General features: G+C 53.8%; 1 protein-coding gene across 4 annotated transcripts in view; it reads right to left on the reverse strand.

The window, feature by feature from the left end:
• The window catches only part of OPA1 (OPA1 mitochondrial dynamin like GTPase), a 60,975-nt gene that overhangs the window by 4,652 nt on the left and 33,184 nt on the right, over positions 1-23,139 (reverse strand). For all 4 annotated transcript variants that reach the window (XM_043991100.1, XM_043991101.1, XM_043991102.1 and 1 more), the window contains 11 exons: positions 22,205-22,269; positions 21,478-21,554; positions 18,047-18,212; positions 16,550-16,702; positions 15,528-15,636; positions 13,962-14,041; positions 12,573-12,713; positions 10,748-10,864; positions 10,032-10,125; positions 9,717-9,827; positions 65-131 (listed from right to left, as the gene is read on the reverse strand). In XM_043991100.1, the coding sequence (XP_043847035.1) occupies positions 67-131; positions 9,717-9,827; positions 10,032-10,125; positions 10,748-10,864; positions 12,573-12,713; positions 13,962-14,041; positions 15,528-15,636; positions 16,550-16,702; positions 18,047-18,212; positions 21,478-21,554; positions 22,205-22,269 (1,178 nt within the window). In that variant the 3' untranslated portion in view covers positions 65-66. The remainder of the gene's footprint in view (positions 1-64; positions 132-9,716; positions 9,828-10,031; positions 10,126-10,747; positions 10,865-12,572; positions 12,714-13,961; positions 14,042-15,527; positions 15,637-16,549; positions 16,703-18,046; positions 18,213-21,477; positions 21,555-22,204; positions 22,270-23,139) is intronic.

The raw sequence follows: 23,139 nt of genomic DNA on the forward strand, positions 1-23,139 counted from the left end.
GCCATTCAAGCGAGTGTCTGGTCAGTGTGGGGGCAGTGGCAGGCCAGACTTAGCCTCCACTCACCTTTACTTCTCCTGATGGAGGGCTTCAATGAAAGCTTCTAGTTTTTCTTGAATTTCTCTCACTTTTTCTGGGAAGACAAAAAGAAACAAACATCTTGTTTCCTGTGCATTTTCTGTCCTGGAGACCATAACAACTTTACAGCCTGGATGACAGGTACAAAGCAACAACTCACCCCTTCCTTCCTCTTTCCCCAATCACAACACGTGGCTAAGTTGGCCATTCAGAAAAACACAACCCGAAGCTGATGTGTCCCTTATAAGTTAGTGATGTGACAAGCAGAGTGACAGAATTCAGTTCTACGTGAAAACACCTGGTTTCTGGTGGAGTTCTACACTTTACGTTTGAATAGCATACTTAAAATATATGCTTCCCACAAAACACTTCAGTGGGAAATAAAACACTGGATGCCCATGCCATCACATTAGGATTGTTCGATCCAAAGCCTCATCAGTTCTCATTCTGAAGTCGTTCGAATGTCAGATTTTACATGTCAGAAATGACCCCTCTCAAGATCACTGTTAGAAAAACCTACACAATGAAATGACACAACAATGATGACAGCGTAGAAAGAACTGTTAGTCCGTCCCATGGAAAATGAAGTAAAGTTAATTAAGAATAAATGTACTGGGGCAGCTAGGTGGTGAAGTGGATAGAGCACCGGCCCTGGAGTCAGGAGGACCTGAGTTCAAATCCGGCCTCAGACAGTTAACATTTACTAGCTATGTGACCCTGGGCAAGTCACTTAACCCCAATTGCCTCACCAAAAGAAAAAAAAAATAATAATAAATGTACCCTGGGGTGGCTAGGTGGCGCAGTGGATAAAGCACCAGCTCTGGATTCAGGAGGACCTGAGTTCAAATCTGGCCTCAGACACTCGACACTTACTAGCTGTGTGACCCTGGGCAAGTCACTTAACCCCCATGCCCCGCCAAAAAAAAAAGAATGCACCCAAAAACAGCCTCCCTTCCTGTGTGGCAGGATTCAGACTTGGGCCTTCCTGACTTCCCACTCCATCTATTGAGCCACAGAATGGCCCTGCTGATGGACCAAACCTATTTGCACAGGGTCTGCCCCCACTGCCTGGGCACCAGAGACAGCTCTGTTTCTGGTCGGTTCTTGGAGAGTCCAAGACAAGAGGAGTTTCCCTGTAGCGTGAGGACGGGTCTACCAGCCACAGAAAAAAGGCCAATATCAACAAGAGGAAGAGAAAAGCATCACTGGCTTAGGAACTGGCTGAAAGAGTGGGTCTAGACCAGACCAATGCTCTTCAGTGATTGCAATGTTCTTTCCAGTGTTAGTGGTAAACAACCCAGAGGCCTCCCACATAAGCCCCATCCCCAAATGTGAACACACTCCCCAGGAACAAGAGCTTCCTACACACAGCAGGCGCAGAGTGAACAGAAATAGCCACTGTAGAGGAGAAATTTCACATCTAATCTCCTTATGCAAAAGTCTTTTATTTAATATAAAAACACGCTCCATTCTTGAGAAGTGTTAGAGCTTCACTCTCTCCTGAAGGCAGGCGCCGCCCCCCCCCCCATCACCCTCCTGACCTCCCAGTCCCCTTATCCCAAGTTTCAAACAAGAGTAAAAACTACACGAGGATCACAAATCACTTGGGTGGGCAAGGTCATCGCCGGCTGCAGTATTAGAATTCTCCTGTTCGCTTAGCCAGGAGGGAAGGGAAAACTTTAGGAAAAGGAAAACCAGCCAGGCAGCCCTTGCAGATTCGGGAGAGGCTCCATCCACTCCATGAAGAGCACAGAGCAGCGGAAGCCCATGGGTCAGTGAGGCCCGGAAGTCACCTGCAGGAGGAGTGGGGGCCGTCCCTCCTCCCACTGTCAAGCCGTGCCCCCTTCAAGGGGCCCAAGAACAAAGCCATAGGAAGGAGGTACCATCACAAGCCCTTCTTAAACCATTTGCTCATTAGTATAATGAAAGAAAGCAGAAGGCAGTTTAGCACAGAGCGAGACAAAAGGACTGTGGACATTGGCAGCCAATCCGCAAAGTCCTCTTTCAAAACCAAGAATCAGGACAGAAGTTTCCTACCAGTTAGGTGAACGTCAAACCCAAATAAAAGACCCATCTCACAGAAACAAAAAGCTGAGCGGGATGCTGATGCTAATCAAAAATAACCTCCAGACGCATTCCATTAAGACCTTACAATTTACAAGGCTTATAAAGCAAGTTTTACTCTTGTTAAAAACAAATGTAAACTTGCCATGAAGGAGATGAGGTGTCTTTGTTTCCTCTGGCCACGGCTGGGAAAGGCAAACTGGACCTTTGCACTGATCCAAATGTTCACTTCTTTCCCAAACACCCTGTGCAGTATTAATGTTTTCTCCTTGGTGGGAGGGCCAGCAACATTCGCTTTTACAGATGGGCATAAAAACCATATTCTTTAAGAAAGGCAGATCTAGACGAATTTTGAGATCACGCTCACCAGTGGGCATCCAATCGGTAGCTGCCCGCCCCCCCCATATCCAGGTGTGCCTCCACTGGCCTCCCACCACTCATCTCCTCTACACGTGCCGTGTGTGGCCAAGTCCTCTCCTCTTGACTCCTCTGTGGCCCAGCTTCCACTCCCCAGGTACCAACCCTCTCCTGACACCCAATCGAAGGACTTCTCAATGCTCATCCCTTCTGACCCCGTCAAAGTGCCTGTGACCTGCTCTCCCCACCCCCGCTCCTTCTTCTCTTTTCATCCCTCAGACCCATGCTCAATCTCATCAAACACATGCTACCCATGGGCATTCCCTGAGGCTTGTTCTAGGCCCCGTCACTGACCACCCAAGGCTCTCCTGCCTGGGATCAGGAGGAGCTGAGTTCAAATCCAACCTCAGACACTGGCTCACAAATATTTTTTAAATAATAAAAAAAAAGAAGGATGTTATCCAGTTAAACAACAGATTCCTGGCTTCTAGTACACGATGGTGTGATTCAATTTCTGAAATAAATGTTTGGGATTTGCATCTTGAGAACACACAGCCTCCTACCATCATTCTAGTCTACACTGAATAGAGCAAACTCTTCTGTGCCCTGCTCTTTGCCAATGGATTTTTTGCTTTACTGATTTTTTTTCTTGTGTTTCAGAGAAAAAGTTTCTTGTTTTTAGAAATGGAATAGACTGTGATAAAGCAGTCAGCCCTGACTTGAAGGTCTCGTCATTTCAGGCTGATCAGGACAACTACATCTTCAACTGTAACTTCATCTGTTGGTGACGAAAGGGCCCTTGGGCTCATGCTCATTTACCACTATCTTTGGGGGCTGAATTTAAAGGATGGACTTGGTCTGTGGGGGAGAAACCTTCCTCCCCCTCTAGATCACCTCTCAGGCAGGAGGAAGCCCCCCCAACCTGGAGAAGCCTCATGTGCAGGTGGCCCCTGTGCTTCCTCTGGAAAACAGTCCGCTCTAACCCTGCCCCCCCAGCCCATGACACAAGGGAAAGACCCAAACACTCCTCCCATTTCCCTCCAAACACTAGCCTTGGCACATGGCTGCCAAAGATCGCGGAACAAAAAGGATGCGTTCTGAAATTCATTCCGTAATTAGCTCAGAGGCTGGAATGACAAGAATAACAGAGAGAGAGTGCATGTGCATGTGTGCGTGCATGCGTGCGCTCTGCTTCAGCCTGTTGTCAGGCAGGGCCACCGCCAGGTAAAGAGATGAAACCCTCCTCCTTCCCCAGCATATTGTGCCCCCCACCCCCCATAACAGGAATCAATGCTTCCAGTCACTCCCAAAGGGCCTCACAGATTTAGAACCATCCATAAGCGTCTTCCGAATGGCTGGACAAGGGAAGAGAAAAGGAAACCAAGGCACGCCGTGTGCTTTTAATAACACTTGCTATGATTCTGAACCAGAACAAGTCAGCTTAATTCTTAGCTAAGTAGTTCTTAATGGAAACCTGGGGACGTCTGCTCAGGAAAACCCAACTGGCTCATCACCTTTTAGGGACAAAAAAATAAGTGGGCGGCTTGACAGGTTGTGGTTTAACTCCCCAAATATTTAGAGAAATGGCAACACTTTCCCTCATTAGCTGGCTCTCTGGCAAGGTGACCCCTGCCTGTGTATGACCCCTGAACACGCCTGCTGGACGAAGAACCACAGAGTTCCAACTACAGCTATTTAAAAAGAAAGGACAGGGCGCCTGACCCCTATCACGGAAACCAACCTGGAAAACAGACACCTTTTGTCTTCAGTGTTTTACTCTGGAGGGAGGACGGGAAGGAAATGTCATGTCTCTGACTGCCACAGACAGTGGGAAATGCCAATAGAAACAAAGGCATGGGTGGATGGAGTGTTTAAGCAGCCAGAGAAGGAACAGGGCACCTTCTGGGAAGTACAATCCCAGGGTTTTTTTTTTCCTAGGGACCCACAGGCTCTACTGAGCAGGTGTTAGGCAGGGCCCCCAGGCTAGACCCTGACGTTGGTGAGAGCCACCTGCCAGGCACTCCCTCTCCACTCCGGCTTCCACATGGCTACCAAAGGGATGTTTCTAGAGCCTGTGTCTGACTGGGTCACCCCCTGGCTCCAAAAGCTGTGGTGACTTCTTGCCGGTGTTAGAACCAAGGGCAAACTCATTTGGGCATTTCCAGGCCTTGAATCCTGGTTCAATGTCCTTCCGAGGTTATGGTGCCAGCCAAACTCTGAGAACCTCATCTCCGGCCTGTGCCCGGCCTGCTCTGCCCTCATCACCTCCTTCTTGGAGGATTCTGAGCTCCCCTTAAGATGGATGGGGGTCTCCCAGTGCTGCTGGCAGATGGTCTGAGGAGGGCGCCCCAAGCCTCCAGAAAGGCACGCACGACCATCCTAAAGAAATGGGCCCAGGCAAAGTCACAGGAAAGACCGAGCGGATGAAGACTAATCTAGGGTCCATGACTTGCATCTGGACAGATGACGGACAGCACCCATTCTTCCCAGACAGACCTGGGCCAGACAACCTCAGTGGACAAGGACGTGGCTCTAGGATTAAGCAAGAGGAGCAAAATGGGCTCAACTAGTTTCTGGAAATAGCACAGCCCCTTTTGTGGCCCCAAGATTCTCCTGGGCCCCTCGTGTAATGGGGGTTTTGTGAGGAACTGAAAAGGACAAGAATCTAAAGGAGAGGTGCCCAAGGACTGTGAGCAGTGCCAAGAAAACAATGAGGAATGACAAGGAAGACTGGCTGCAAGAGGCACCGGCAAGGAAAGGAAGGCTCCCAGCATGTTGCATGTACTTCTGGGGGTAAGGGGGAGAACCGCTGCCTGGGATGGACAGGTGAGGATGGCTGCTGTATCCCTAGCCCTGACAGAGGACCTAGAATGGAACTGCCCCGTAATTTGGCTGAGAGAGGAAACAAGAACAATGAGGAGCTTCATGGAGAGCTTACTGAGAAGACAGTGAACAATGTTCACCAACAGCAAGATGGCCAAAGGGCCCCCAGGTGATGCTGAGGAGAGCTGGACACCTGGAGGACCCAGGCCAGCTGCTAGAGACAGATATACTTGTGGGTTTTCCATCAGGCCGACGAGTCCAGAACAGTCTGTTCTGGCCTTCCTACGGAGCCAACGCTCTACCTGCCCTCTTGTTCTCTTGTGCATCGATGACCTTTTCTGCACCAAGTCTAAGAAAACCTCTTAAAAGGTCATAGACAGTCCATCGCCACTTCCTTCAAAATCAACTAGACCAAATGGGTATCTTTCCCCCCACCCCCCACAAGTCAAGCTTCCTCTGACTCTGGGTGCACGCTACTTAGGCTTTCCAAAATGCAGAGGAGGAGGATGTAGAAATGCAGAGTAGTGTCAGAAACAGTGGAAGAAGGAAGTGACTGTAGATAAGCGGGCACATCTGGCTGGACTAAGAGATTGAGAAGGAAGCTGGCTAAGAGACACTCTGTCAAAGGCAGGATTAATGATTAAGAAACCACCACTCTGGCCTCCCAAGGATCCTCTGACCGTTCACTTCTTGAAGGAGAATGATGGCTTTGGACTCAAGTGAATACAAGAAGTTTCCAAACCTGCTGGTAAAAATGTTCATTCCAGACTTTTCAAACATCTGTTAACAGTGTACACTCGCATAATGAGAACACAGATATCTCTTCAGGATATCCTGGGGCCTGTAGTCTCACAACAGGTCTGGAGAGATTGAGGGTCTGTGAATCTGGATGGGAAAGAAATAGTTTCCTTTTCCGCTAACCTTTAGCTACAAGTTAGCAACTGCTTCCGATGTGAATGCAGGCCACAAACCAGATCGCCAAAGGGGGCTCGGGACTCACATGAGGTTAAGCGAGTCTGTTCTCCAGGTGGCCTTAACAATAGTCCTAATGCTTTAGGATTTGCTGCAAGGACCAGGGAGGGAACATTCTGGTTTGCAGAGTCACAGACTTAGATGCAGATGGGACCATGATGAGCCTCTGCTCCGAAAACGACTTCCCGATTTCTGTGTCATCCGACGAGTTCTGTTCTTAGCCACAAGGTTCTTTTCAGACTTGACGCTTCTTGACGGAGCCCAAGGTGAGCTGCACACACGGCTCCTTTTCTCATTTTAGGCACCAAAGTGACTGCCTTGGATCCCTGTTTCTGCTCTCCATTTCATCTCTTTTAAAGGGTATTTTCAAAAACGTTAGATCACGCTACGCACCGAGTGTTAATTAAAAGAGAACTATGACCGGCGCCCCTGGATTGATGGCAGCTTAAGGAGAAATGAGCGGCCTCTGTCCACAGTCTAACACTTTTAGTCTCAACAGTTAAATGTTAATCTCACGTTTACATAGACTTTCTCAGTTAAAGGCCAGGCAATCTGAGGTGATTTTTTCCCCCTGCCACCCACCCGACTTTGCATTACTTCTTGACATTCACACGAGGCACAATGTGGAGCAGAGGAGGAAGGGAGGGCAGGAGAGCAAAGAAAGCCGGAGGACAAGTCCCAGCAGCTTTGTTCACTGCCAATTGTCCCCTCCCAGGAGAACAAACTTTACATTTTCAGAAACAATTGCTGGCTGCCTGGGAGATGTTCAGGCATCGGCCCGCCAAGGCGCGTCAACAGTGGCAAGAGGCCGGGCCTGCTGCTCCTGCGCCCGCTAATCCTTCAAAGGGCCAGGACAAGGGCCAGCTGTTGCCACCTTGTGTAGGAAATCAGCAGAGCAAATGCATGAGTGGGAGGGGCCGGGCCATGGAGGGCTCTAATTGGCCTCCCTCATGAAATGATCTTGTTGCTGACTCCAAAGCAGATCGGGTGGGATCCCAGGGCAAGGCCGCTGCTTCTTTATTTGACTGTGAAGTCCAGAAAGGAAGAGCCCCCCTCTCTCCCCCAACAGTTCCTCCCCTCGGGCGCGCAGATGAATCCCCTTGTTTTCTTTGCTCAGAGAAGACACTCCCAGGAAAAGAAAGGCGTAGAGCCGTGCTGCGGCCTCAGGAGCCGCCTCTTCTGCGCGTTTCACCAATATGACCCGACCCACCCACAGCAGACAGAGATAACCTGTTCTGTCACTGCCACAGGGAGCAGAGCAAGCCCAGAGCGCCCCACCCATTCTGTCGGACCCCTGGGCCCTGTGCGGCGTACATTCAGTCACTTTTCAGTAGCCCCAGCAGAATGGGGCTTAGGGCAGTCTCTGCAATGAAGTCACAGCAGTGGGTAGGTTTCATTTGCCGCATCACGGAAGAACTGAAATGGGTGGGAGGAGTAGAAGACAGCGGACTCGGCTCCCCACCAAACCCAGTTTCTATCCTCACCTCAAAAGTCTCACTGGGGCAGCTGGGGGGCACCGTGGATGGAGCACCAGCCCTGGAATCAGGAGGACCTGAGTTCAAATGTGGCCTCAGACACTTGACACTTACTAGCGGTGTGACCCTAGGCAAGTCACTTAACCCTCACTGCCCCACAAAAAAAAAAAGTGCTCCCTGAACAGTGCTGATTTCCAGGGGTTCCAGGACATTAGGAGTCACAAGGACAGAAGGTGGGGAAGGGCACAATATCCCTCACGCCAATAAATGCAGCCAGGTTTGTTTGCCAGAGAATTCTTTAGCATGCGTCTACCTCAATAACCCAGTGACACAGGGTTGCCCCCCAGCAGACCTCCCTGCATCAGGCTGTGGACCTGGGAGGCCACCTGGGGTAGACTTTTGCGCACTGAGGCTGGGACGGCCAGACGTCTGGAGAGATGCCATCCATTCTGGACATCAGAGAGAGCTTCTCTCCCTCCTGCGCTATCTTCCTCCCTTGTTTCCTCCCCGAGCCTGGGGGCTCCCTGGTCCCTCTGTGCTCCCCACAGAGCGCAGCCAGTCCTCTTTACCGTTCTGACTGGAGTTCAAGTGACACCGGGAGGGAGGGGCGAGATCACACTGAACGACCAGGGGAGGTGACTTGCCCTGGGTCACACGGCTGGTCCTGGAGGCCCCCAATCCCTCACTCTTCCAGCTGTTCCAAGAGCCACCTCAATGACAGGCAGAGGGCACACTGGGCATATGTCCAAACTATCTTTTTCAAAGGCTCGAGGGACATTTCTTCCCCAATGAGCAACATCAGTGAAATATTTAATGGCATTTTTGGCTTAAAAAAAGTGGGGGTGGGGGCAGCTAGGTGACGCAGTGGATAAAGCACCAGCCCTGGATTCAGAAGGATCTGAGTTCAAATGCACCTCAGACACTTGACACTTACTAGCCGTGTGACCCTGGGCAAGTCACTTAACCCCCATTGCCTCACCAAAACCAAAACAAAACAAAAAACCCCCAAAACAACAAAAAAGTGGGGGTGAGTCCGGTGCTTTTGGGGAGAGCCCCTCCCACCCAGGCAGACCTTTGGTGGAGAAGCCTAACCACGGGTCACATCTGTGCCTGTTCAGGCCAATGAAGAAAAGACACCCAACTCTCCAGACTCAGCAGTAACTAATTAGTAACTGACAGTTACTACAAAGTACCAAGTAAGCCCTCAGTCAGGTCAAATGGCACTGGGCCGCCCACACAGCCTGGGGCCAGAGACAGAGCAGTTCTGGAGGCCCAGGTGGGAGTGAGGGCCACCTTCCTGGCCAGACGCTTCTCTGTATCTATGATAGAACCTTCCAAGAGACCAAGTACGAGATCTCTTCCCATGTCAGCCAATGGCCACGTGCTGACAACTCAAAACATTCAACAGAAGAGCCTATCTTCAGAGTTAGCAAAGGTGCTCCCATCTGGCCCCAACACAACCCAGTCACCACACTGGGACTCTGGGTGCTCTGGCTAGGCAGGCCAGAGTGAGCCCCAGTGGAGGGTTCTGGAGTTTCCTTAAACAGGTTCAAGTTTCAAAGGGGTGTGAGCCCTTCTGGACTCCCAGTCCTGTGGTCTGCCAGGACAGTCAGGAACCCCCCTTGAAGGATGCTCAGAAGCAGAAGACAGTATCTGGAGCAACACGAACATGTGACTAAAGATCTCCCCATTTTGAGGATGTGAAGCAGACGCATCTCACAGAATTCTCACTGTTTCCTAAAGACACTTTGACCTGGCGGGGTTGACCACGAGCTGTCACTGGGGCCCCAGTGACCACAGGCATTTGAGGCTGGCCTCACTGGGCATGAACCCCACTGGACAGGGAAGGGGTACTGGGTTGGCTGAGCTGTGGAGGCAGGCTCTGGGCCCCAGCACCCCCCCCCCCGGGGCTCCCTGGGCCCCACCCGGCAGGTACAGGCGCTACTCACTGAGGTCTTCTGCCAGCTGGACCCTCTTCCCCGTGAGCAGTTTCACCTTCTTCTCGCCGTCTTCGGCAAAGTCTTCCAACACCTCTTTGACGTTCTTCTCCAACCGCCGGACTGTTCAAAGCCAAGGGGAAACGGGAGAGGCGCAGGCCCCGTGAGCAGGAGCTCTTCAGAGCCGAAGCCCTGAAAACACCGCTGCAAAGGCAGTGACCCCAGAGGCCCCGCCCGTGAGCTCAGAGCCGAGAGCAAGCGCTGGGGTTCCCCCCCCCCCGCTCTGGCCTGGGGAGGGAAAGTGGGATGGGGGCTTGCGCGCCTCACCTTCCGTGTTGGTGAGCTGCTGCCGCAAGGTGTTGGCCGTGATGGACAGCATGCGCTGGATGCGCCAAAAGAGGACGACGTCATTGCACTCTAACTGAAATGGCCGAGAGTCAGCGTGAGTGACCAGAGCAAAGACGCGTGCCTGGCTGCGCACGGCGGCCTCGGCCTCGACTGCCCCCGTGGAGGCTGGGGCTCCCTGGCAGAGGCCCCCGGCAGAGGCCTGTGGGCCCTGAGGCTTCTGCGCCGCCTGCACACACGCCCGAGTTCAGATGGGCTTTCCCGAGTGCCCCTCTGGCTAACATCTCCCCTTCTGGGCACAGCAGATCTCCTTCCAAATTTACCATACGGCGTGAGAAAACCAGGCATTGAAAAGCCAGCCAGGCAAGCTGGGAAAGGATGGGAAAAGCACCTCACGGGGGCTCAAACACATCCTGCCATCTCTCGTTTACAAGATGAGGGCATCGGGTAGAAAACAGAGTAGCCGACGTAGCATCACACGCCAAGCCTAAGGTCAGGGCGTGAAAGTGAGCCGGGCCTCGTCTGCGGGAAAGGCCTGAGGCCCCCATAGGGTCGTGTACCATTCCACTGTGGAAGAACATGGTTCTCTCCCTATTTACCGAGGACAGTGAGTGACTCAGGCCAGAAATGCCAGAGACCAAACGTCATGGGGAGGGGGCAGCCTCCACCCATTGCCATCACGCTCTTACAACACTCACCTCGGAGTCCACAAAATGCCTCTGGTAGTAATAAAAGCCTCGTCGACAAAGATTGCAATGGCTCAGGGCTGTTTTCAAGAAATGTCTTCTATAAACCTGGTGCCACGTGTCCTTGATCTGAAAAAAGAAAAGACAGTGGGTCGTTGGCCTCGGAGGTAGCCGGGAATCAGGCGGTCCTGGACCAGCCCCGCTCTCCGTTGGTGGGCCAAAGAAACATCCAGAGTTTCTGAATCTGAGGGCACATTCTCTGGGCCCAGAAACCGGGGCCACTGAGACAGGGCTCCTGCTGTGGCCACACTTAGGTGTGCCTGTGTCCCCTGTGCAGGGGTGTGCTCGGTGATCTGCATTGGGCCCCGCGGTCAGTCAGGTGCGGGCCCAGGCTCAGCGGTGGAGGCCCAGCATAGCACCTAAGCACAGAGGTGACCTGAGATAAATGGCTGGGACTCACAGATGTCGATTCAGCCAAAGCCAATCAAACATCTTAATGAAGTCCAAGGTGCCGTGCCAACTGCTGGGGATGCCAAGATGCACCCGCCCAGGTCTCTGAGGAAGTGGCCAGTACAAGTGCCCAGAGACAAAGTAAACAGTGGGAGTTTCTGGAGGGAGGGAGGAGCCCTGTCCTGGGGGGGGGGGGCCGGGATCTCTGAGGAGGGGGCACCTGAGCAGGGCTCTTCAGGGAGGACTTCCTCAGGCAGAGAGAGAAGGGCATGCAATCCAGGGGCACAGGTGGGAACTGGCACTGCCAACACGGCCAAAAGATGCCCTCTATTCTGGCAGGAATTGGAGGCGGACAACAAGGGAAGCAATGGGACAGAAGGCAGGAGGAAAGGGAGTTGGAGCCAGGCCAGCACAGGCCTCGAAGGCAGGCCTCAGGCTTCCCTTCTGACACCCCGGCTGGGGAGCTGACTCCCTAGCACTGAATGGCCTTGGGGGAATCTCAGTGGGGGTCTAGGATCCCAATGATGAGGCCTGGGCCCCAGGATGATGACTCGGGCAGACATGAGGGGTCCTGGACCAGGGCCACAGCAGACTCACCAAATGTGGCAGGGACAAAAGATACCCACACAAAGACAGACAGACAGGCAGCATTCAGTGGGTGCTGACCGTGTGCCGGGTTCCAGGTGAATCTCACACACTAAGGCTTCAAAGTGTTATTTCTTTATACACATCTTTAAATCTGAGAATTTCCCTCCTTGTTTTGCTAAAATGCCCAAACTAATCACCACTTACAATGCTGAATGACATACCTATCGACTGCCCTTGGCAACTGGCAGAAATAACCAGGCCCCAGTCAATCCGCAGGCAAGTGAAGAGCCTCTCTACCTGTTACAAGAATGAACCCCCTGGATTCCCCAACTTTGAGAGGAGGGACTTAAAAATGATCTGGTTTTCACCATCTTTGGCTGTGAAATTCTTCTGCCCCCTGGTGGACTCATTAGTAAGGACACCTAGAATGGGGCCTAAGGGGATCACATTAGCGAGCTTCCTCGGCTAGCATCACAAGCAATTACTTCTCAAACAGCTTCTGCCGGAGCAGCAGCAAAGATGCTGGTGCGTAGGGTTCCTTAAAATTGGCTCTCAGTTTTACAAAACACAAGGAGTCCCTGGACAGAGTCTAATCCAGACTGAGCGCACACGACTGAACCAAAGGGACGTCTCATTGAGCAGAAAGCCCTACTCTGTCCCGCTAGACCTCGTCTCCACTCCTCACCCACAAAATGACGCAGACGCCCCCAGGATCCCCAAGTCTGCATCTCACGGCGTGGCCATGATGGCAGCCCAAGCTCGGGGGATCGGGTCGAGGCTGGGGGTGCTCCGACATTACCAAACATGGGTCCACTTCAACTCCTCGAGACTCCAGGTTCTTGCGGACTGTGGTGATTTCGTCACTGGCAAGGTAGGCCGGGTGTTCCTCGTTACATTTCAACATCTTTTCCAATTCATTTTTTGTTTCGTTGTGAACAGACTTAAAATGAAAAGAACACGCAATGCAAATGAGAGGGCACTGGACTGATTCTCACTGTTCACATAGAAGACAGAAAGGCCTGGTCTTTGAAAAATGAAGCACTGGGGCAGCTGGGTGGATAGAGCACCGGCCCTGGATTCAGAAGGACCTGAGTTCAAATCCAGCCTCAGACACTTAACACTTACTGGCTGTGTGACCCTGGGTAAGTCACTTTACCCCAATTGCCTCACAAAAAGAAGCAGCACTGCTGAAAACACACCCTCCAGACCCGGCAGGCTGACCTGCAGCCCCCAACACCCCCAGGGTGGCGAGGAAACACTGAACAGAATCAACCAAAGGCCCACAGAGATCAGGCTGCTGAGCAGTTTCTAAGTTCACGTGTGGCCCCACCACCAGGCCGGGTTTGTGGCACTAGATGTGGGCGGCTCACCGCTGGCCAATGAGCACACTGCTTCATGTGACATGTCCTCAGGGAACCCATCACTTCCTGGTGCTTGTCGAGGTACAGTCCGGACCAGGGAGCCTTGAACCAGGCTCTGTGAACTTGGACGGGATGTTACTTTTCACTCACCTCTAAGTCAGAGGTGATTAATTCCTTGGGGTCTGGGAGCTCGTGCTTTTCCTATTGTTCTAACTCTATTTCAACGCTTTTCCCCCTTTGGGATCCTCGGTATTTATTCTATGCATTTAAGAGCACAGGCCCGAGAGGAGGGGGCCCGGCCAGAGCAGAACCCAAGGGTCTGGGCACAAAGATGGCAGGCCATCGCCTCCCACGAATGCAGTGCGCCTGGGAAGGAGAAGCGCTCCTCATTCATGAGGTTATACACCACCTCTGATGAGAAAGGTGAACGGAAACAGCTGTGAGACGGCCCTGCTGAGGCCAGGCGGCGCGCGCTCCCAATTCCCTTTAGGTCCCTTGGCTCTCTCTCATCTGTCTCCCTAAAAGGTTCCCGAGTCCTGTCTCAGCCTCTAACGCCCCCCCCCCCCCCGCCCCAAACACACACCACCCAAACCCTTTCCTTGTTCAGTACTTGTAAAGGCAAAGCCAAAGGACTGGGGCCAGCCAAGAAAAACCAGCCTCAGCCAGGAAAGACGGCATTTCCCCTGAAAGTATCCCTGCGGCTGCCCATCTCACTGCACTCGTTGCCCGAATCCCACAGCTCTGCCAAGGGCGGGAGTGCAGACGGGCAGCCCAGTGTGGCAGTGGCTGGGCGCAGCCTCCGGCCCCCGGGGGGCCACAGCCCTTACCTGTTCTTGGCTCCGGCCCATCCAGTACAGCCACCTCTTTTTCCAGTCCGGCCCCACCATGTTTTCAAGGACAGTTTCCGCTAGAAGAAGAAGATGCAGAGCGTGAAGTTCCACCCCTCCTAAGGAAGCTTTGCTAGTAGGACCGGCAACATGCTTGCGCGTCCCCTCCTTTCCCGATTCCAAATGAAGCAGAAGAAGAAATGCAAACAGGGCCCAAGGTGCCCGATGCTGTTGGCGGTGGGCACGCTCAGCAGCCCACAAACAGCAAGCCGCATTAAGAATTCAGCACTAAGTGCACACAAAGGGCTTCTGTGGTGGCTTTCCGGTTACCCTTGGTCCTCAGATGCAGCAGCTTCGCCTCAAGTTCTTGCAAAGCCTCGGTAACAGAACCCAGTACAAGAGGTGGCCAGGGGCTTTGCCAAGGCTGACCCTCTCGTCTCCTCCAGAAGACCTCCCCCGCCGCCCGTCTCCTGGCTGCCCCTTGCCGGCCACACACATGCCCCAGCCCCTCCTGTCCTGGGCGGTTTAGCCCAGCTCGCCAGCACTGCATCTCTCCCCAGGAGCGGCGGCCCACAACCGGCGCCTCCACATCCCTTCCTCTTGCTCCCATCTTGATTCCACTCTGGCCGCTTCATCACAACATGGAAAGTACCCTCTCCCAAGTTACCGGCGATAGCCCAGCTGTCCCCCTTGGCCCAGTCGGCCTGGGCGTGGCTCATCGTGGGTGTCCCCCAAGGCCCCGTCCTGAGCCCTCCTCTTCCTCTGTGTAGTCTCGCTTGGCCATCTCAACAGCTCCCACAGGGTCAACCCTCATCTACGGGCAGATGATCCTCACATCCGCTTGTCCTGATCTCTCTGACCTCCGGTCTGGTCTGACCAGCTGACCAGACATCTCACAAGCCCCAAAGGCCTCACTGTTTCCCTCCAAACGCTTCCTGCCTTCCCCCATCCCGCCTGTCCTCTTTGGCAGGCACCGTATGCCATCTGCAGCCAGCCACAGCCGCTCTCATCTACGCCCCCCATGCCCGGCCCAAGGCCGCATCGGAGCGGCCTTGTCTCCTCCCGGCTGCTCTCCCCACTCCCGCTCATCATCCTGAAGTGCAGCTCAGATCACATCTGGCCCATCCCACAAGCTCCAGGACCACGACCCGGCCCTCCATTCCCCCTTCAAAAGGTCCCTTCTGCCTGCCTGTCGATACGGGGACTCAGCGGCTGCACTTTCTTCTCCCGTGACCCTGCGTCTCCCCATCTGATGCCCTTTCCCAGCTGTCCCCGAGGCCCAAGATGCTCTCCCTTCAACGCTTGGCCTGTCGGTCCTGATCTCCTCCCCCACCTTCTGCGAAGAGCCTTTCCCTGTCAGACCCCCCTTCCAGGGCTTTCCCCTACATACGCGCCTGTCTGAGATGGTGAGAGCCGGCCGCCTCCCCCATGGGAAGAGGAGCCCTTCTTTGTAGGCCCAGGCTCAGCATCAGCTGGGGTATAAACAGAGTCTTGGGCACCGCGCCAGCCCTGGACAGACCACCCCGTGCTTTCCAGGCCCTTGCTGGGCACCCTGGCTCTACTCACTGTCCTTGAGCCGTCCACGGAGGGCTTCCTCCATGAAAAAGATGGCCGCGTCCCACTGCTGCTTGTCCGTGATGGAGCGGTCCTCCAGGGCGTTGTGCTGGATGACTCTCTGAAAGCACAAGAAGGCAAGAAACAGGCACCTGTCAAGTGGTGCTGCTCTGAATGGCCCACCGAAAAGGACCCCCGGGCTGAAAAAGAAGCAGGGAGAGGCTTGGGGCCCAGGGAGCAAGGTCAAGCACGCCCAAGAAATGAAGACCAAGCCTTCCGTGCTCCCCAGGCCAGCCCGAGCCCAGCTCCCGGGCTCTCTGGCTCAGGATTCACGCGTGGACAACATCCAGGACGTCTTTGCCTTTTTCCTTCCCGCCTTTCCAACGGAAGCCCAATGAGGAGAAGAGAGCCCTCTCAACTAGGTTTTACTAGCTCGGACGTTTGAGAAAAGCGCAGAACGGAAAGCTGCCTAGAAAGGGACGGGGTGCCACACCCGGCTTCCTCCCCTGCTCAGAAAAATCCTGTCTAAGCTGGACACTGAGAAACGCAGCTCAGGGGCAGAGGCCAATGGGAAGGGAAGAAGGAAAGGGGAGGCTCCAAGCCAGAAGGGGACCCGACGGGCCAACGGACCAGTGACAGGGGCCGAGACAAGGCAGAGCCGCGGGACTTTTATTCTGCTTTGTTTTCTCTGCAAGGACAGTGACCTCTGCGCTGCAAAGAAGGGGAGCTGATGTCCAGGAGGCCCAGGAGGAGTCTGGGATGGGCTCAGGCGCCGAGAGGACCGGCCGGAGCAAAGAGAGAGAGCCGGGGAAGAGGACAGGTGGAGCCGATGTGTGGAAGGGGGCTCGGCCTTAAATTCAGGGGAAGGTCCGGATCAAGCCCAGGTGTCGTGTCTGAGCCAGGAGGACGAGAGGATGGAGCCTCCGCCCGCTTCATGCCGGAGGTGGGAGCCCACCGGGAAGGAGAGCGGCACAGACCACACGCGACCCTGTCTGGCTTCCGTGCAACAGCCCAAGGAAGAGCAGACAACCTACCAAGCTGTCCTCGGCAAAGTCGTTCCACTTGTGCCGCTTGATGCTTTCTTCTTTCACCGCCTGCTTGAGCTTGTCAAAGATATCATCATGCTCTTTTCCTTTCGGCTCAGTCATGAAACGAGAAAACTCTTCCTGCAGGGTCTCCCAAGCCACCTGCAGCCAGTGAAGGAGAGAGAAATGCCCCGTGGACCAGACACGCAGACACGGGAAAAAAGCCTGGTCTTTCCTACTATGACACAGAACCACCTATCTCCAGCACCCAAAATATCTACTAGAGGTCTGGGCTCATCCCAGGAGCGGCCTTAGGAAGGAAAACATCCAAAAGAAATACTTTTCAAAACTCCACAACAAATCCACTCCGAACCTGTCAAAAACAACCAAAAACCCTATCTCAGAGTTTCAAATAAAAACATGATCTTGGTAAGCTCCTTTGTCCAAGACCTCTGAGGGACAGCGAGGATGACTCCTTCCCAACTGAGCTGCGCTCAATTGAAGGCTTATTCTAGGGAGCTTTCGATCCAGAGGAGAAGGATGGGCAGACAAGGCCTAAACTCTTCCTCCCACGCCTGCCCTCAGACAAGGAGTCTGACAACAAAGGAATGAGAACCCCTCTGGCTGGGAGCAGGTTCCCCCGCTTTTCTCGGGAGATCTGATCCAGGAGGATGCAGAGAAAAGGGTCCCGAGGCCAACCAAAAGTCAGGGTGTGAGATGTTATTCGCAGGCCAAGGAGAGGTACCAAAGGACTGTGGGGAAGCCACCCCTGTCCGGCCAGAGCTAACGTCTGGGAAAAGGAGTGGGCAAGCAGGGAAGAGGGGACTAATGCTAGAGCCCCCGGGCCATTCCCACGGGAGCCCACGGGAGCGGCTGGGAAGGAGCGGCTGGGAACCAGGAGTTCTCTCCACCGGGCTGACATGAATATTGGGCAAGAGAAAGACCAGAGCGGGTAGCTAGGTGGCGCAGTGGATAGAGCACCAGCCCTGGAGTCAGGAGTACCTGAGTTCAAATCCGGCCTCAGACACTTAACACTTACTAGCTGTGTGGCCCTGGGCAAGTCACTTAACCCCAATTGCCTCACAAAAAAAAAAAAAAAGAGAAAGACCAGAGGTCCCCAAGGCCCCCAGCCCATGCTGAGCCCCACGTGCCTGTCCCGCCACCCACCTTCTGTCCACTGGCAGAGCGAGACACCGTCTGGTGCGTTAGTGCAACGACGCACTTCCTTAGCCTCACTCGGGCAGTTAAACAGATTTCACAGGAAACTAAGTGCTTGATAGGGAAAAAGGGGGCAAAGCTGCGTCCTGCAGGGACCCCCGATCAGGAGTCATTTCTGCCTGCCTTGTTTACAGGACAAACACCCTCAGGGACAAGCCGTCACAACTAGCCAGACATGCAGGGGTTGGTGCCCGCGCAGACACAGGCCCACACAATCGGGGGGTCGGGGGAAAGAAAGGCATGGACACTCCCACTCCTAACTGGCCCATGGTCTAAGTGATCCCCAACCTCGACTGCTTTGGTGGGCAGCTGTTTGTCAGTCCACTGCTTCAGCTTGATGTCCACCGTTGTGTTAAAAGTCCCCGAATTCATGGTCTGGGCAGCAGGAAGGTAGATGTTCTCAATCACGTGGGTCGACACTCTCTCCCACAACATCTGCTGCAGAATCTCCTCCCTGAAGTAAGAACCATCATAAGTAAGAACCATCATCAGGACGACCCTGCAGACTGAGAGCTGAGGGCCGCCCCGTCTCAGGGGAAGGTGCTTCCTTCTGCACCGGCTCAGAGAGGAGGAAGCCAGGCCGCAGGCAGGCTCGACCATCCCCTCGGGTCATCGGCTGCCTCCGAGCTCCCCTCCAGCACTCTGGCCTGTCTCAGAGAATGACACGACCTACATGAGAGGCCCAAGGACAGTGCACCAGACACGGATCCATTAGAAAACTGCCATCAGTCCACGTTCTAGTCTGCAAGGACAGGCCCTGAGTGCAGCCCTGCCTCCCCTCCCCAGGGGATGGACCCCAGCAGCATGCTCTCCAATTAGTCCAAGATGAGAGTCAAGGGGGAGCAAAGTCTGACAGCTCCTGTCCCCAAGAAGCTGACATTCTCCTGTTAAAAGGTAAGCCCACTGGGGGCAGCTAGGGGGTGCAGTGAATAAAGCACCAGCCTTAAAAATAAAAAACAAAAAACAAAAAAAACCAAAAACAGGGCAGCTAGGTGGCGCAGTGGATAGAGCACCAGCCCTGGATTCAGGAGTACCTGAGTTCAAATCCAGCCTCGGACACTTGACACTTACTAGCGGTGTGACCCTGGGCAAGTCACTTAACCCCCATTGCTCCACCAAAAAAAAAAAAAAAAAAAAGCACCAGCCTTGGATTTAGGAGGACCTGAGTTCAAATCCGGCATCAGACACTTGACACTTACTAGCTGTGTGACCCTGGGCAAGTCACTTAACCCTCATTGCCCCGCAAAAAAAAAACAAAAAACAAAAAACCAAGAAAGGCAGGCATTCTCAGCGGAGGTCTGGGGACAGTGTGTGTAAAGACTGGGGTTGGGGTGGGGGGTCCTCCAGCTGGCTGGTGTGGCTGGAACATCCAGGGCAAGAAAGGGATCACGTAACGGGCTACCAGACAAACCTTTTGGCACAAGGCCAGAAAGGGTGCTGGTGCCAGTGCTGGTGCTGCTGCTGCTGCCGCCCAAGGGGACCCCAAAGCTCTGTGCTTCCCTGGCCACTCCACTTTCTCTCTGAACCTGATTCCAACAGCTGGGGGGAGGCCCTTGGGAAGAACAGAGCTGCTCTTCCCACAAAGTCCAAGGCATATCCAGAAAGGACTGCTTGATTTTCATGGCCTCAAATTCTACAGGGGAAATGAATTCAGGAGAGATGGGAAACCGAGATTAAATTCTGAAGATATAAAAAATAATAAAAATAAAAACAAACAATTCCAATGACAACAATCCTGGGAGATTGGTGTATTTAGAGATGAGGGAAGTGAGGCAGACAAAGGTTAAGTGACTTGCCCAGGGTCACTCAGCTAGTAAGTATCTGAGGCAGGGATAGAATTCTGCTGTTCCTGACTCCAGGCCCGGAGCTCACCCACTATATTACCTAGATAATGAACTGTCCGAATGAGAAGTGGACACAAGGGTGGCTTAGCGCCTCCTGGATCCCCAGACTGTGAGCACCTTGAGAGCAGGCACTGTAGGTGTGCCCAGTGCTTAGGGCGGTGCCTGCCACGGAGCTGGCCCAGCAGGGCGTCCTGGCTGGCTCAGCGAGCTTCCAGACCACTAAGACTCCATCCCCCATCCTGGACTTGTAGGCTGATTTCTGAGCCCTGGGTTCTCTCCCAGTCTGAGCTCTGATGGATGTGAACGGATGGCGCTTAGGGGCATAAGCAGGGCAAACACCCATGGAAGAAGGCCAGGAGATGGGGACTGATGGGGACTGCCCTGCGACGGCTCAGGGCAGTGTGATCCCAAGAACAGAAGGAAACGTGTCTGTCCCAAGAGGGCTTTCACAGAAGGTACAACAGATTCCTGGGCTGGCTGGGGCCTGACCAAAGGTCTCTAAATGCCTCCCACACTGTGTGTTTGCAATGTGGGGCTCTAGCAGCAGACTCAGGAGAAAGGGGTGGAAGACACATGGGTCCTGGATTCAAATCCTGCCTGACACTCCACGCGTGACCTTGGGCAAGTGGCTTGCCATCTCTGGGCTGCCATTTTCTCCTCTGTAAAGTGAGAGGGGTTATCCTAGCCAGATTCTCAAGTCCAGTTCTTGATTCAGGACCCTAGGGTAGAGCGAGGCTCAAAAGGAAGACAAAGCATCACCCAGCAGAACATCCACCCTCAGACAGAGCCCGCGTCTGCCTGTATCTAGGGGTATCTGTGTTCCACAAGGTGGTCACACTTAGCGGATCTCTCCGACCTTTAACAAGGCAAATGAAAGCTGTGTATGGTTATTCTTGCACAAGTGGCGATCCACAGAGCTTTGCTACAAAGGAATTAGGAAGGGGCTGCTTTTTACTGCCCTACACCCACTGCACTGATGAAGAAGCTATGTCAAGGTTGATACAGTAGACTTCCCATCTTACCAAACCTGACAGATGAAAGTCTGATTTCGGCCCCCAAACCAATTTCCTTTCAAAAGAACCATCTACTTCAACACTTAAAAGACGCTTGTTAGGATGCCACGGATGCTTTGGACAACATGGCAGCAGCACCCTGTGCCCCTTGTTACAAGGGGAAGCTCTTTCTTGGGCTTGGGGATGGGGGGGGGAGGGGGGGAGGGAAGCGGCACAGGGAGGGGCAGCGAGGGGGCCTCGGAAGGGGCACTACCCTGGGGGCTGAGGGGAGCCACAGGCAGTGGCTGAGCCCAGAGCTCCAACAGGCTGAGGAGAGGAGGGCACGAGGGGAGAGCTGGAAGGTATGGACGCATGTTTGAAGAAAAGCCAGGGGGCCGGTTAGTCTAAGAGAAGGAGGAGAAAAGCGAAACCAACCAACAAAGATGGGTGGGGGCTCCACACCATAAGGAGCTCTGAAGGCCAAGGTGAGGGGCAGAGGGGAGGGGATGGATAAAGAGCCTACTGTGTGTCAGTCACAGGGAAGCCGCAGGAGCCCCCTGAGCCGTGCATGAGGGGCATTGGTTTGGCAGCCGAGTGGAGGAGGATTCGGGAGGGGAGAGACCCCAGAAGGACAGCAAGCAGGGGCTACTATGGGAATGGGCCAGAGGGGACGAGGGCCTGAATTCAAGTGATGGATTCCTCAAGGAATATGGCGAAAACAGAACCCAAAACAACAAGGAAGGTCAGGAAGGGAGAGGAGGGTCAGGGGCATTGGGAGGAGGAGATGCCTGACAGGCAGCCAGTGCCCAAATTGGCTTCACCTGCACCTGCCACATAAGGACAGAGCGCCAGGAAAGCAGCCGGACACGACTCAAAGACTTACCAATGCTTTGGCGTCACCTGGCTCAGACTGATCACTTCATCGAGTATTTCATTCTTGGCTTTCTCAAAGAGTTCATTCTGGGCACAAAGAAATAAGGGAGGGAGATTTTTAAATAAACACACTTACCTCTCAGTAGCCCAGGGGAACGTGAGCACACTGCAACCTAGCAGGGGCTCAGCATCAAGCCCTGGCATACAAGACACAGATGCCTGGAAGATGGGGTGGGAGTCAGGCAGCCCGTGAACATCCGCAGTAAGGCAGCAATTCCCGTGCAATCAGAAAAAGCCCAGAGGAAAACCTCTGATGGGTGGGAAGGACCCTCGTGGGAGATGGGCACCGATGGTGGGAATGGGGGCATGGAGCACCCAGAGATATGAGCAGGGCTGGGGGGACCCTGTGGAGTACCCCCAAAAGGAGAGCAAACACCCAAGCCTCACTGGTGCTCAACTGGACTGGCCTTTGCAGACCATTTGCCTAAGCCTAGTTTGCAATTCCTGATTTCATCTGGATTGTAACAGGGAATAACAAACCCAGGTTTTCTTCATTTGTTTGATTTGGCTGGGTGGGGGTGTGGGGGGAAAGCTGACATTTTAAAAAGTCACCTTTTTAGTCACAGGGGTAACTTAACTGTGAAAAGATTACTTTTGTCATCAATAACGGCAATTGTGGGTTTTGTTATGAATCGTGTCAGGACATAAGCAAAAGACTTGAAGTTAAAGAGCATTACCCGGTCAAGTTCTCGCAAACGGGGAAAGTTATTCTTCCATTCGGTTTCAAGGTTAAAACGCGTAGCTGAGGAAGGAAAAATATCCATCAACCCCTGTCTGACCAAAGACACAAAGACACAGCCACCGTGGGAGGACCTGGTGAGCCCGGGCAGGCCAGGGGGCCCCTCTGAACCCCAGCTTGCTCCTCTGTACAATGAGTATGCCGGTGGTGCTTAACTCTGCCCAAGGGAGATCATGCAGCCGTGAAGCCTAGTGATTCCACTCCGGCCTGGCTGCTGTGGCGTCTCCAATCCACCCCGGGCACCTCTCCCAGAACCAGTCTCCAAAGTGGTTTATCAATCCTCTGCTCGTGAACAGACGGGGCCTGTCTGCCTAGAGCAACGTGTCAATTTGTCCCGGACAAAACCGACAAAGACCCAGAATTCTACCTCCACAGCGCTCAAGGGGCATTCTCGGAGCTGTGGCCCCTGGGGCTCTACCTGCTGTCAGGCCACACGGGCTCAGGGGCAGCCAGACACTCCCTCTCAGTGTGGCCAAGGGCAGTCACCTATGGGTCCCTGACAACTCTGAGCTGGACTGTCGAGGGGCCGGGAGGCAGGAAAGGGCTCGAGCCACTGTCCACAATGTCTACCCCCCGACCCCTCGGTGTCCTTGAGCCCAAATCTGAGACCGTTCATGTGTCACCTTCATTTCATCACGTCAGATTCAGCCACACCCCAGACCGTCCCAGGGTGTACCACCTCACCTCACCTCACCAGGGTGAGGGCCACCTGTACATCTTAGTGATGAGCAAACTGTCTGGGTCTGTATCCAAGTCACCGACATCCCAGAGCCACGCCAACCTCCTTTGAGGCCCGACAGCTCCACGGCCCTTCCAGAGCACCCCAGCCGCCGGGGTGTGCCCAGTGCTGAATCTCCCAGGCTGCATCGCTGT

This window comes from Dromiciops gliroides, chromosome 3, assembly GCF_019393635.1.
Source record: "Dromiciops gliroides isolate mDroGli1 chromosome 3, mDroGli1.pri, whole genome shotgun sequence".
NCBI lineage: Eukaryota > Metazoa > Chordata > Mammalia > Microbiotheria > Microbiotheriidae > Dromiciops > Dromiciops gliroides.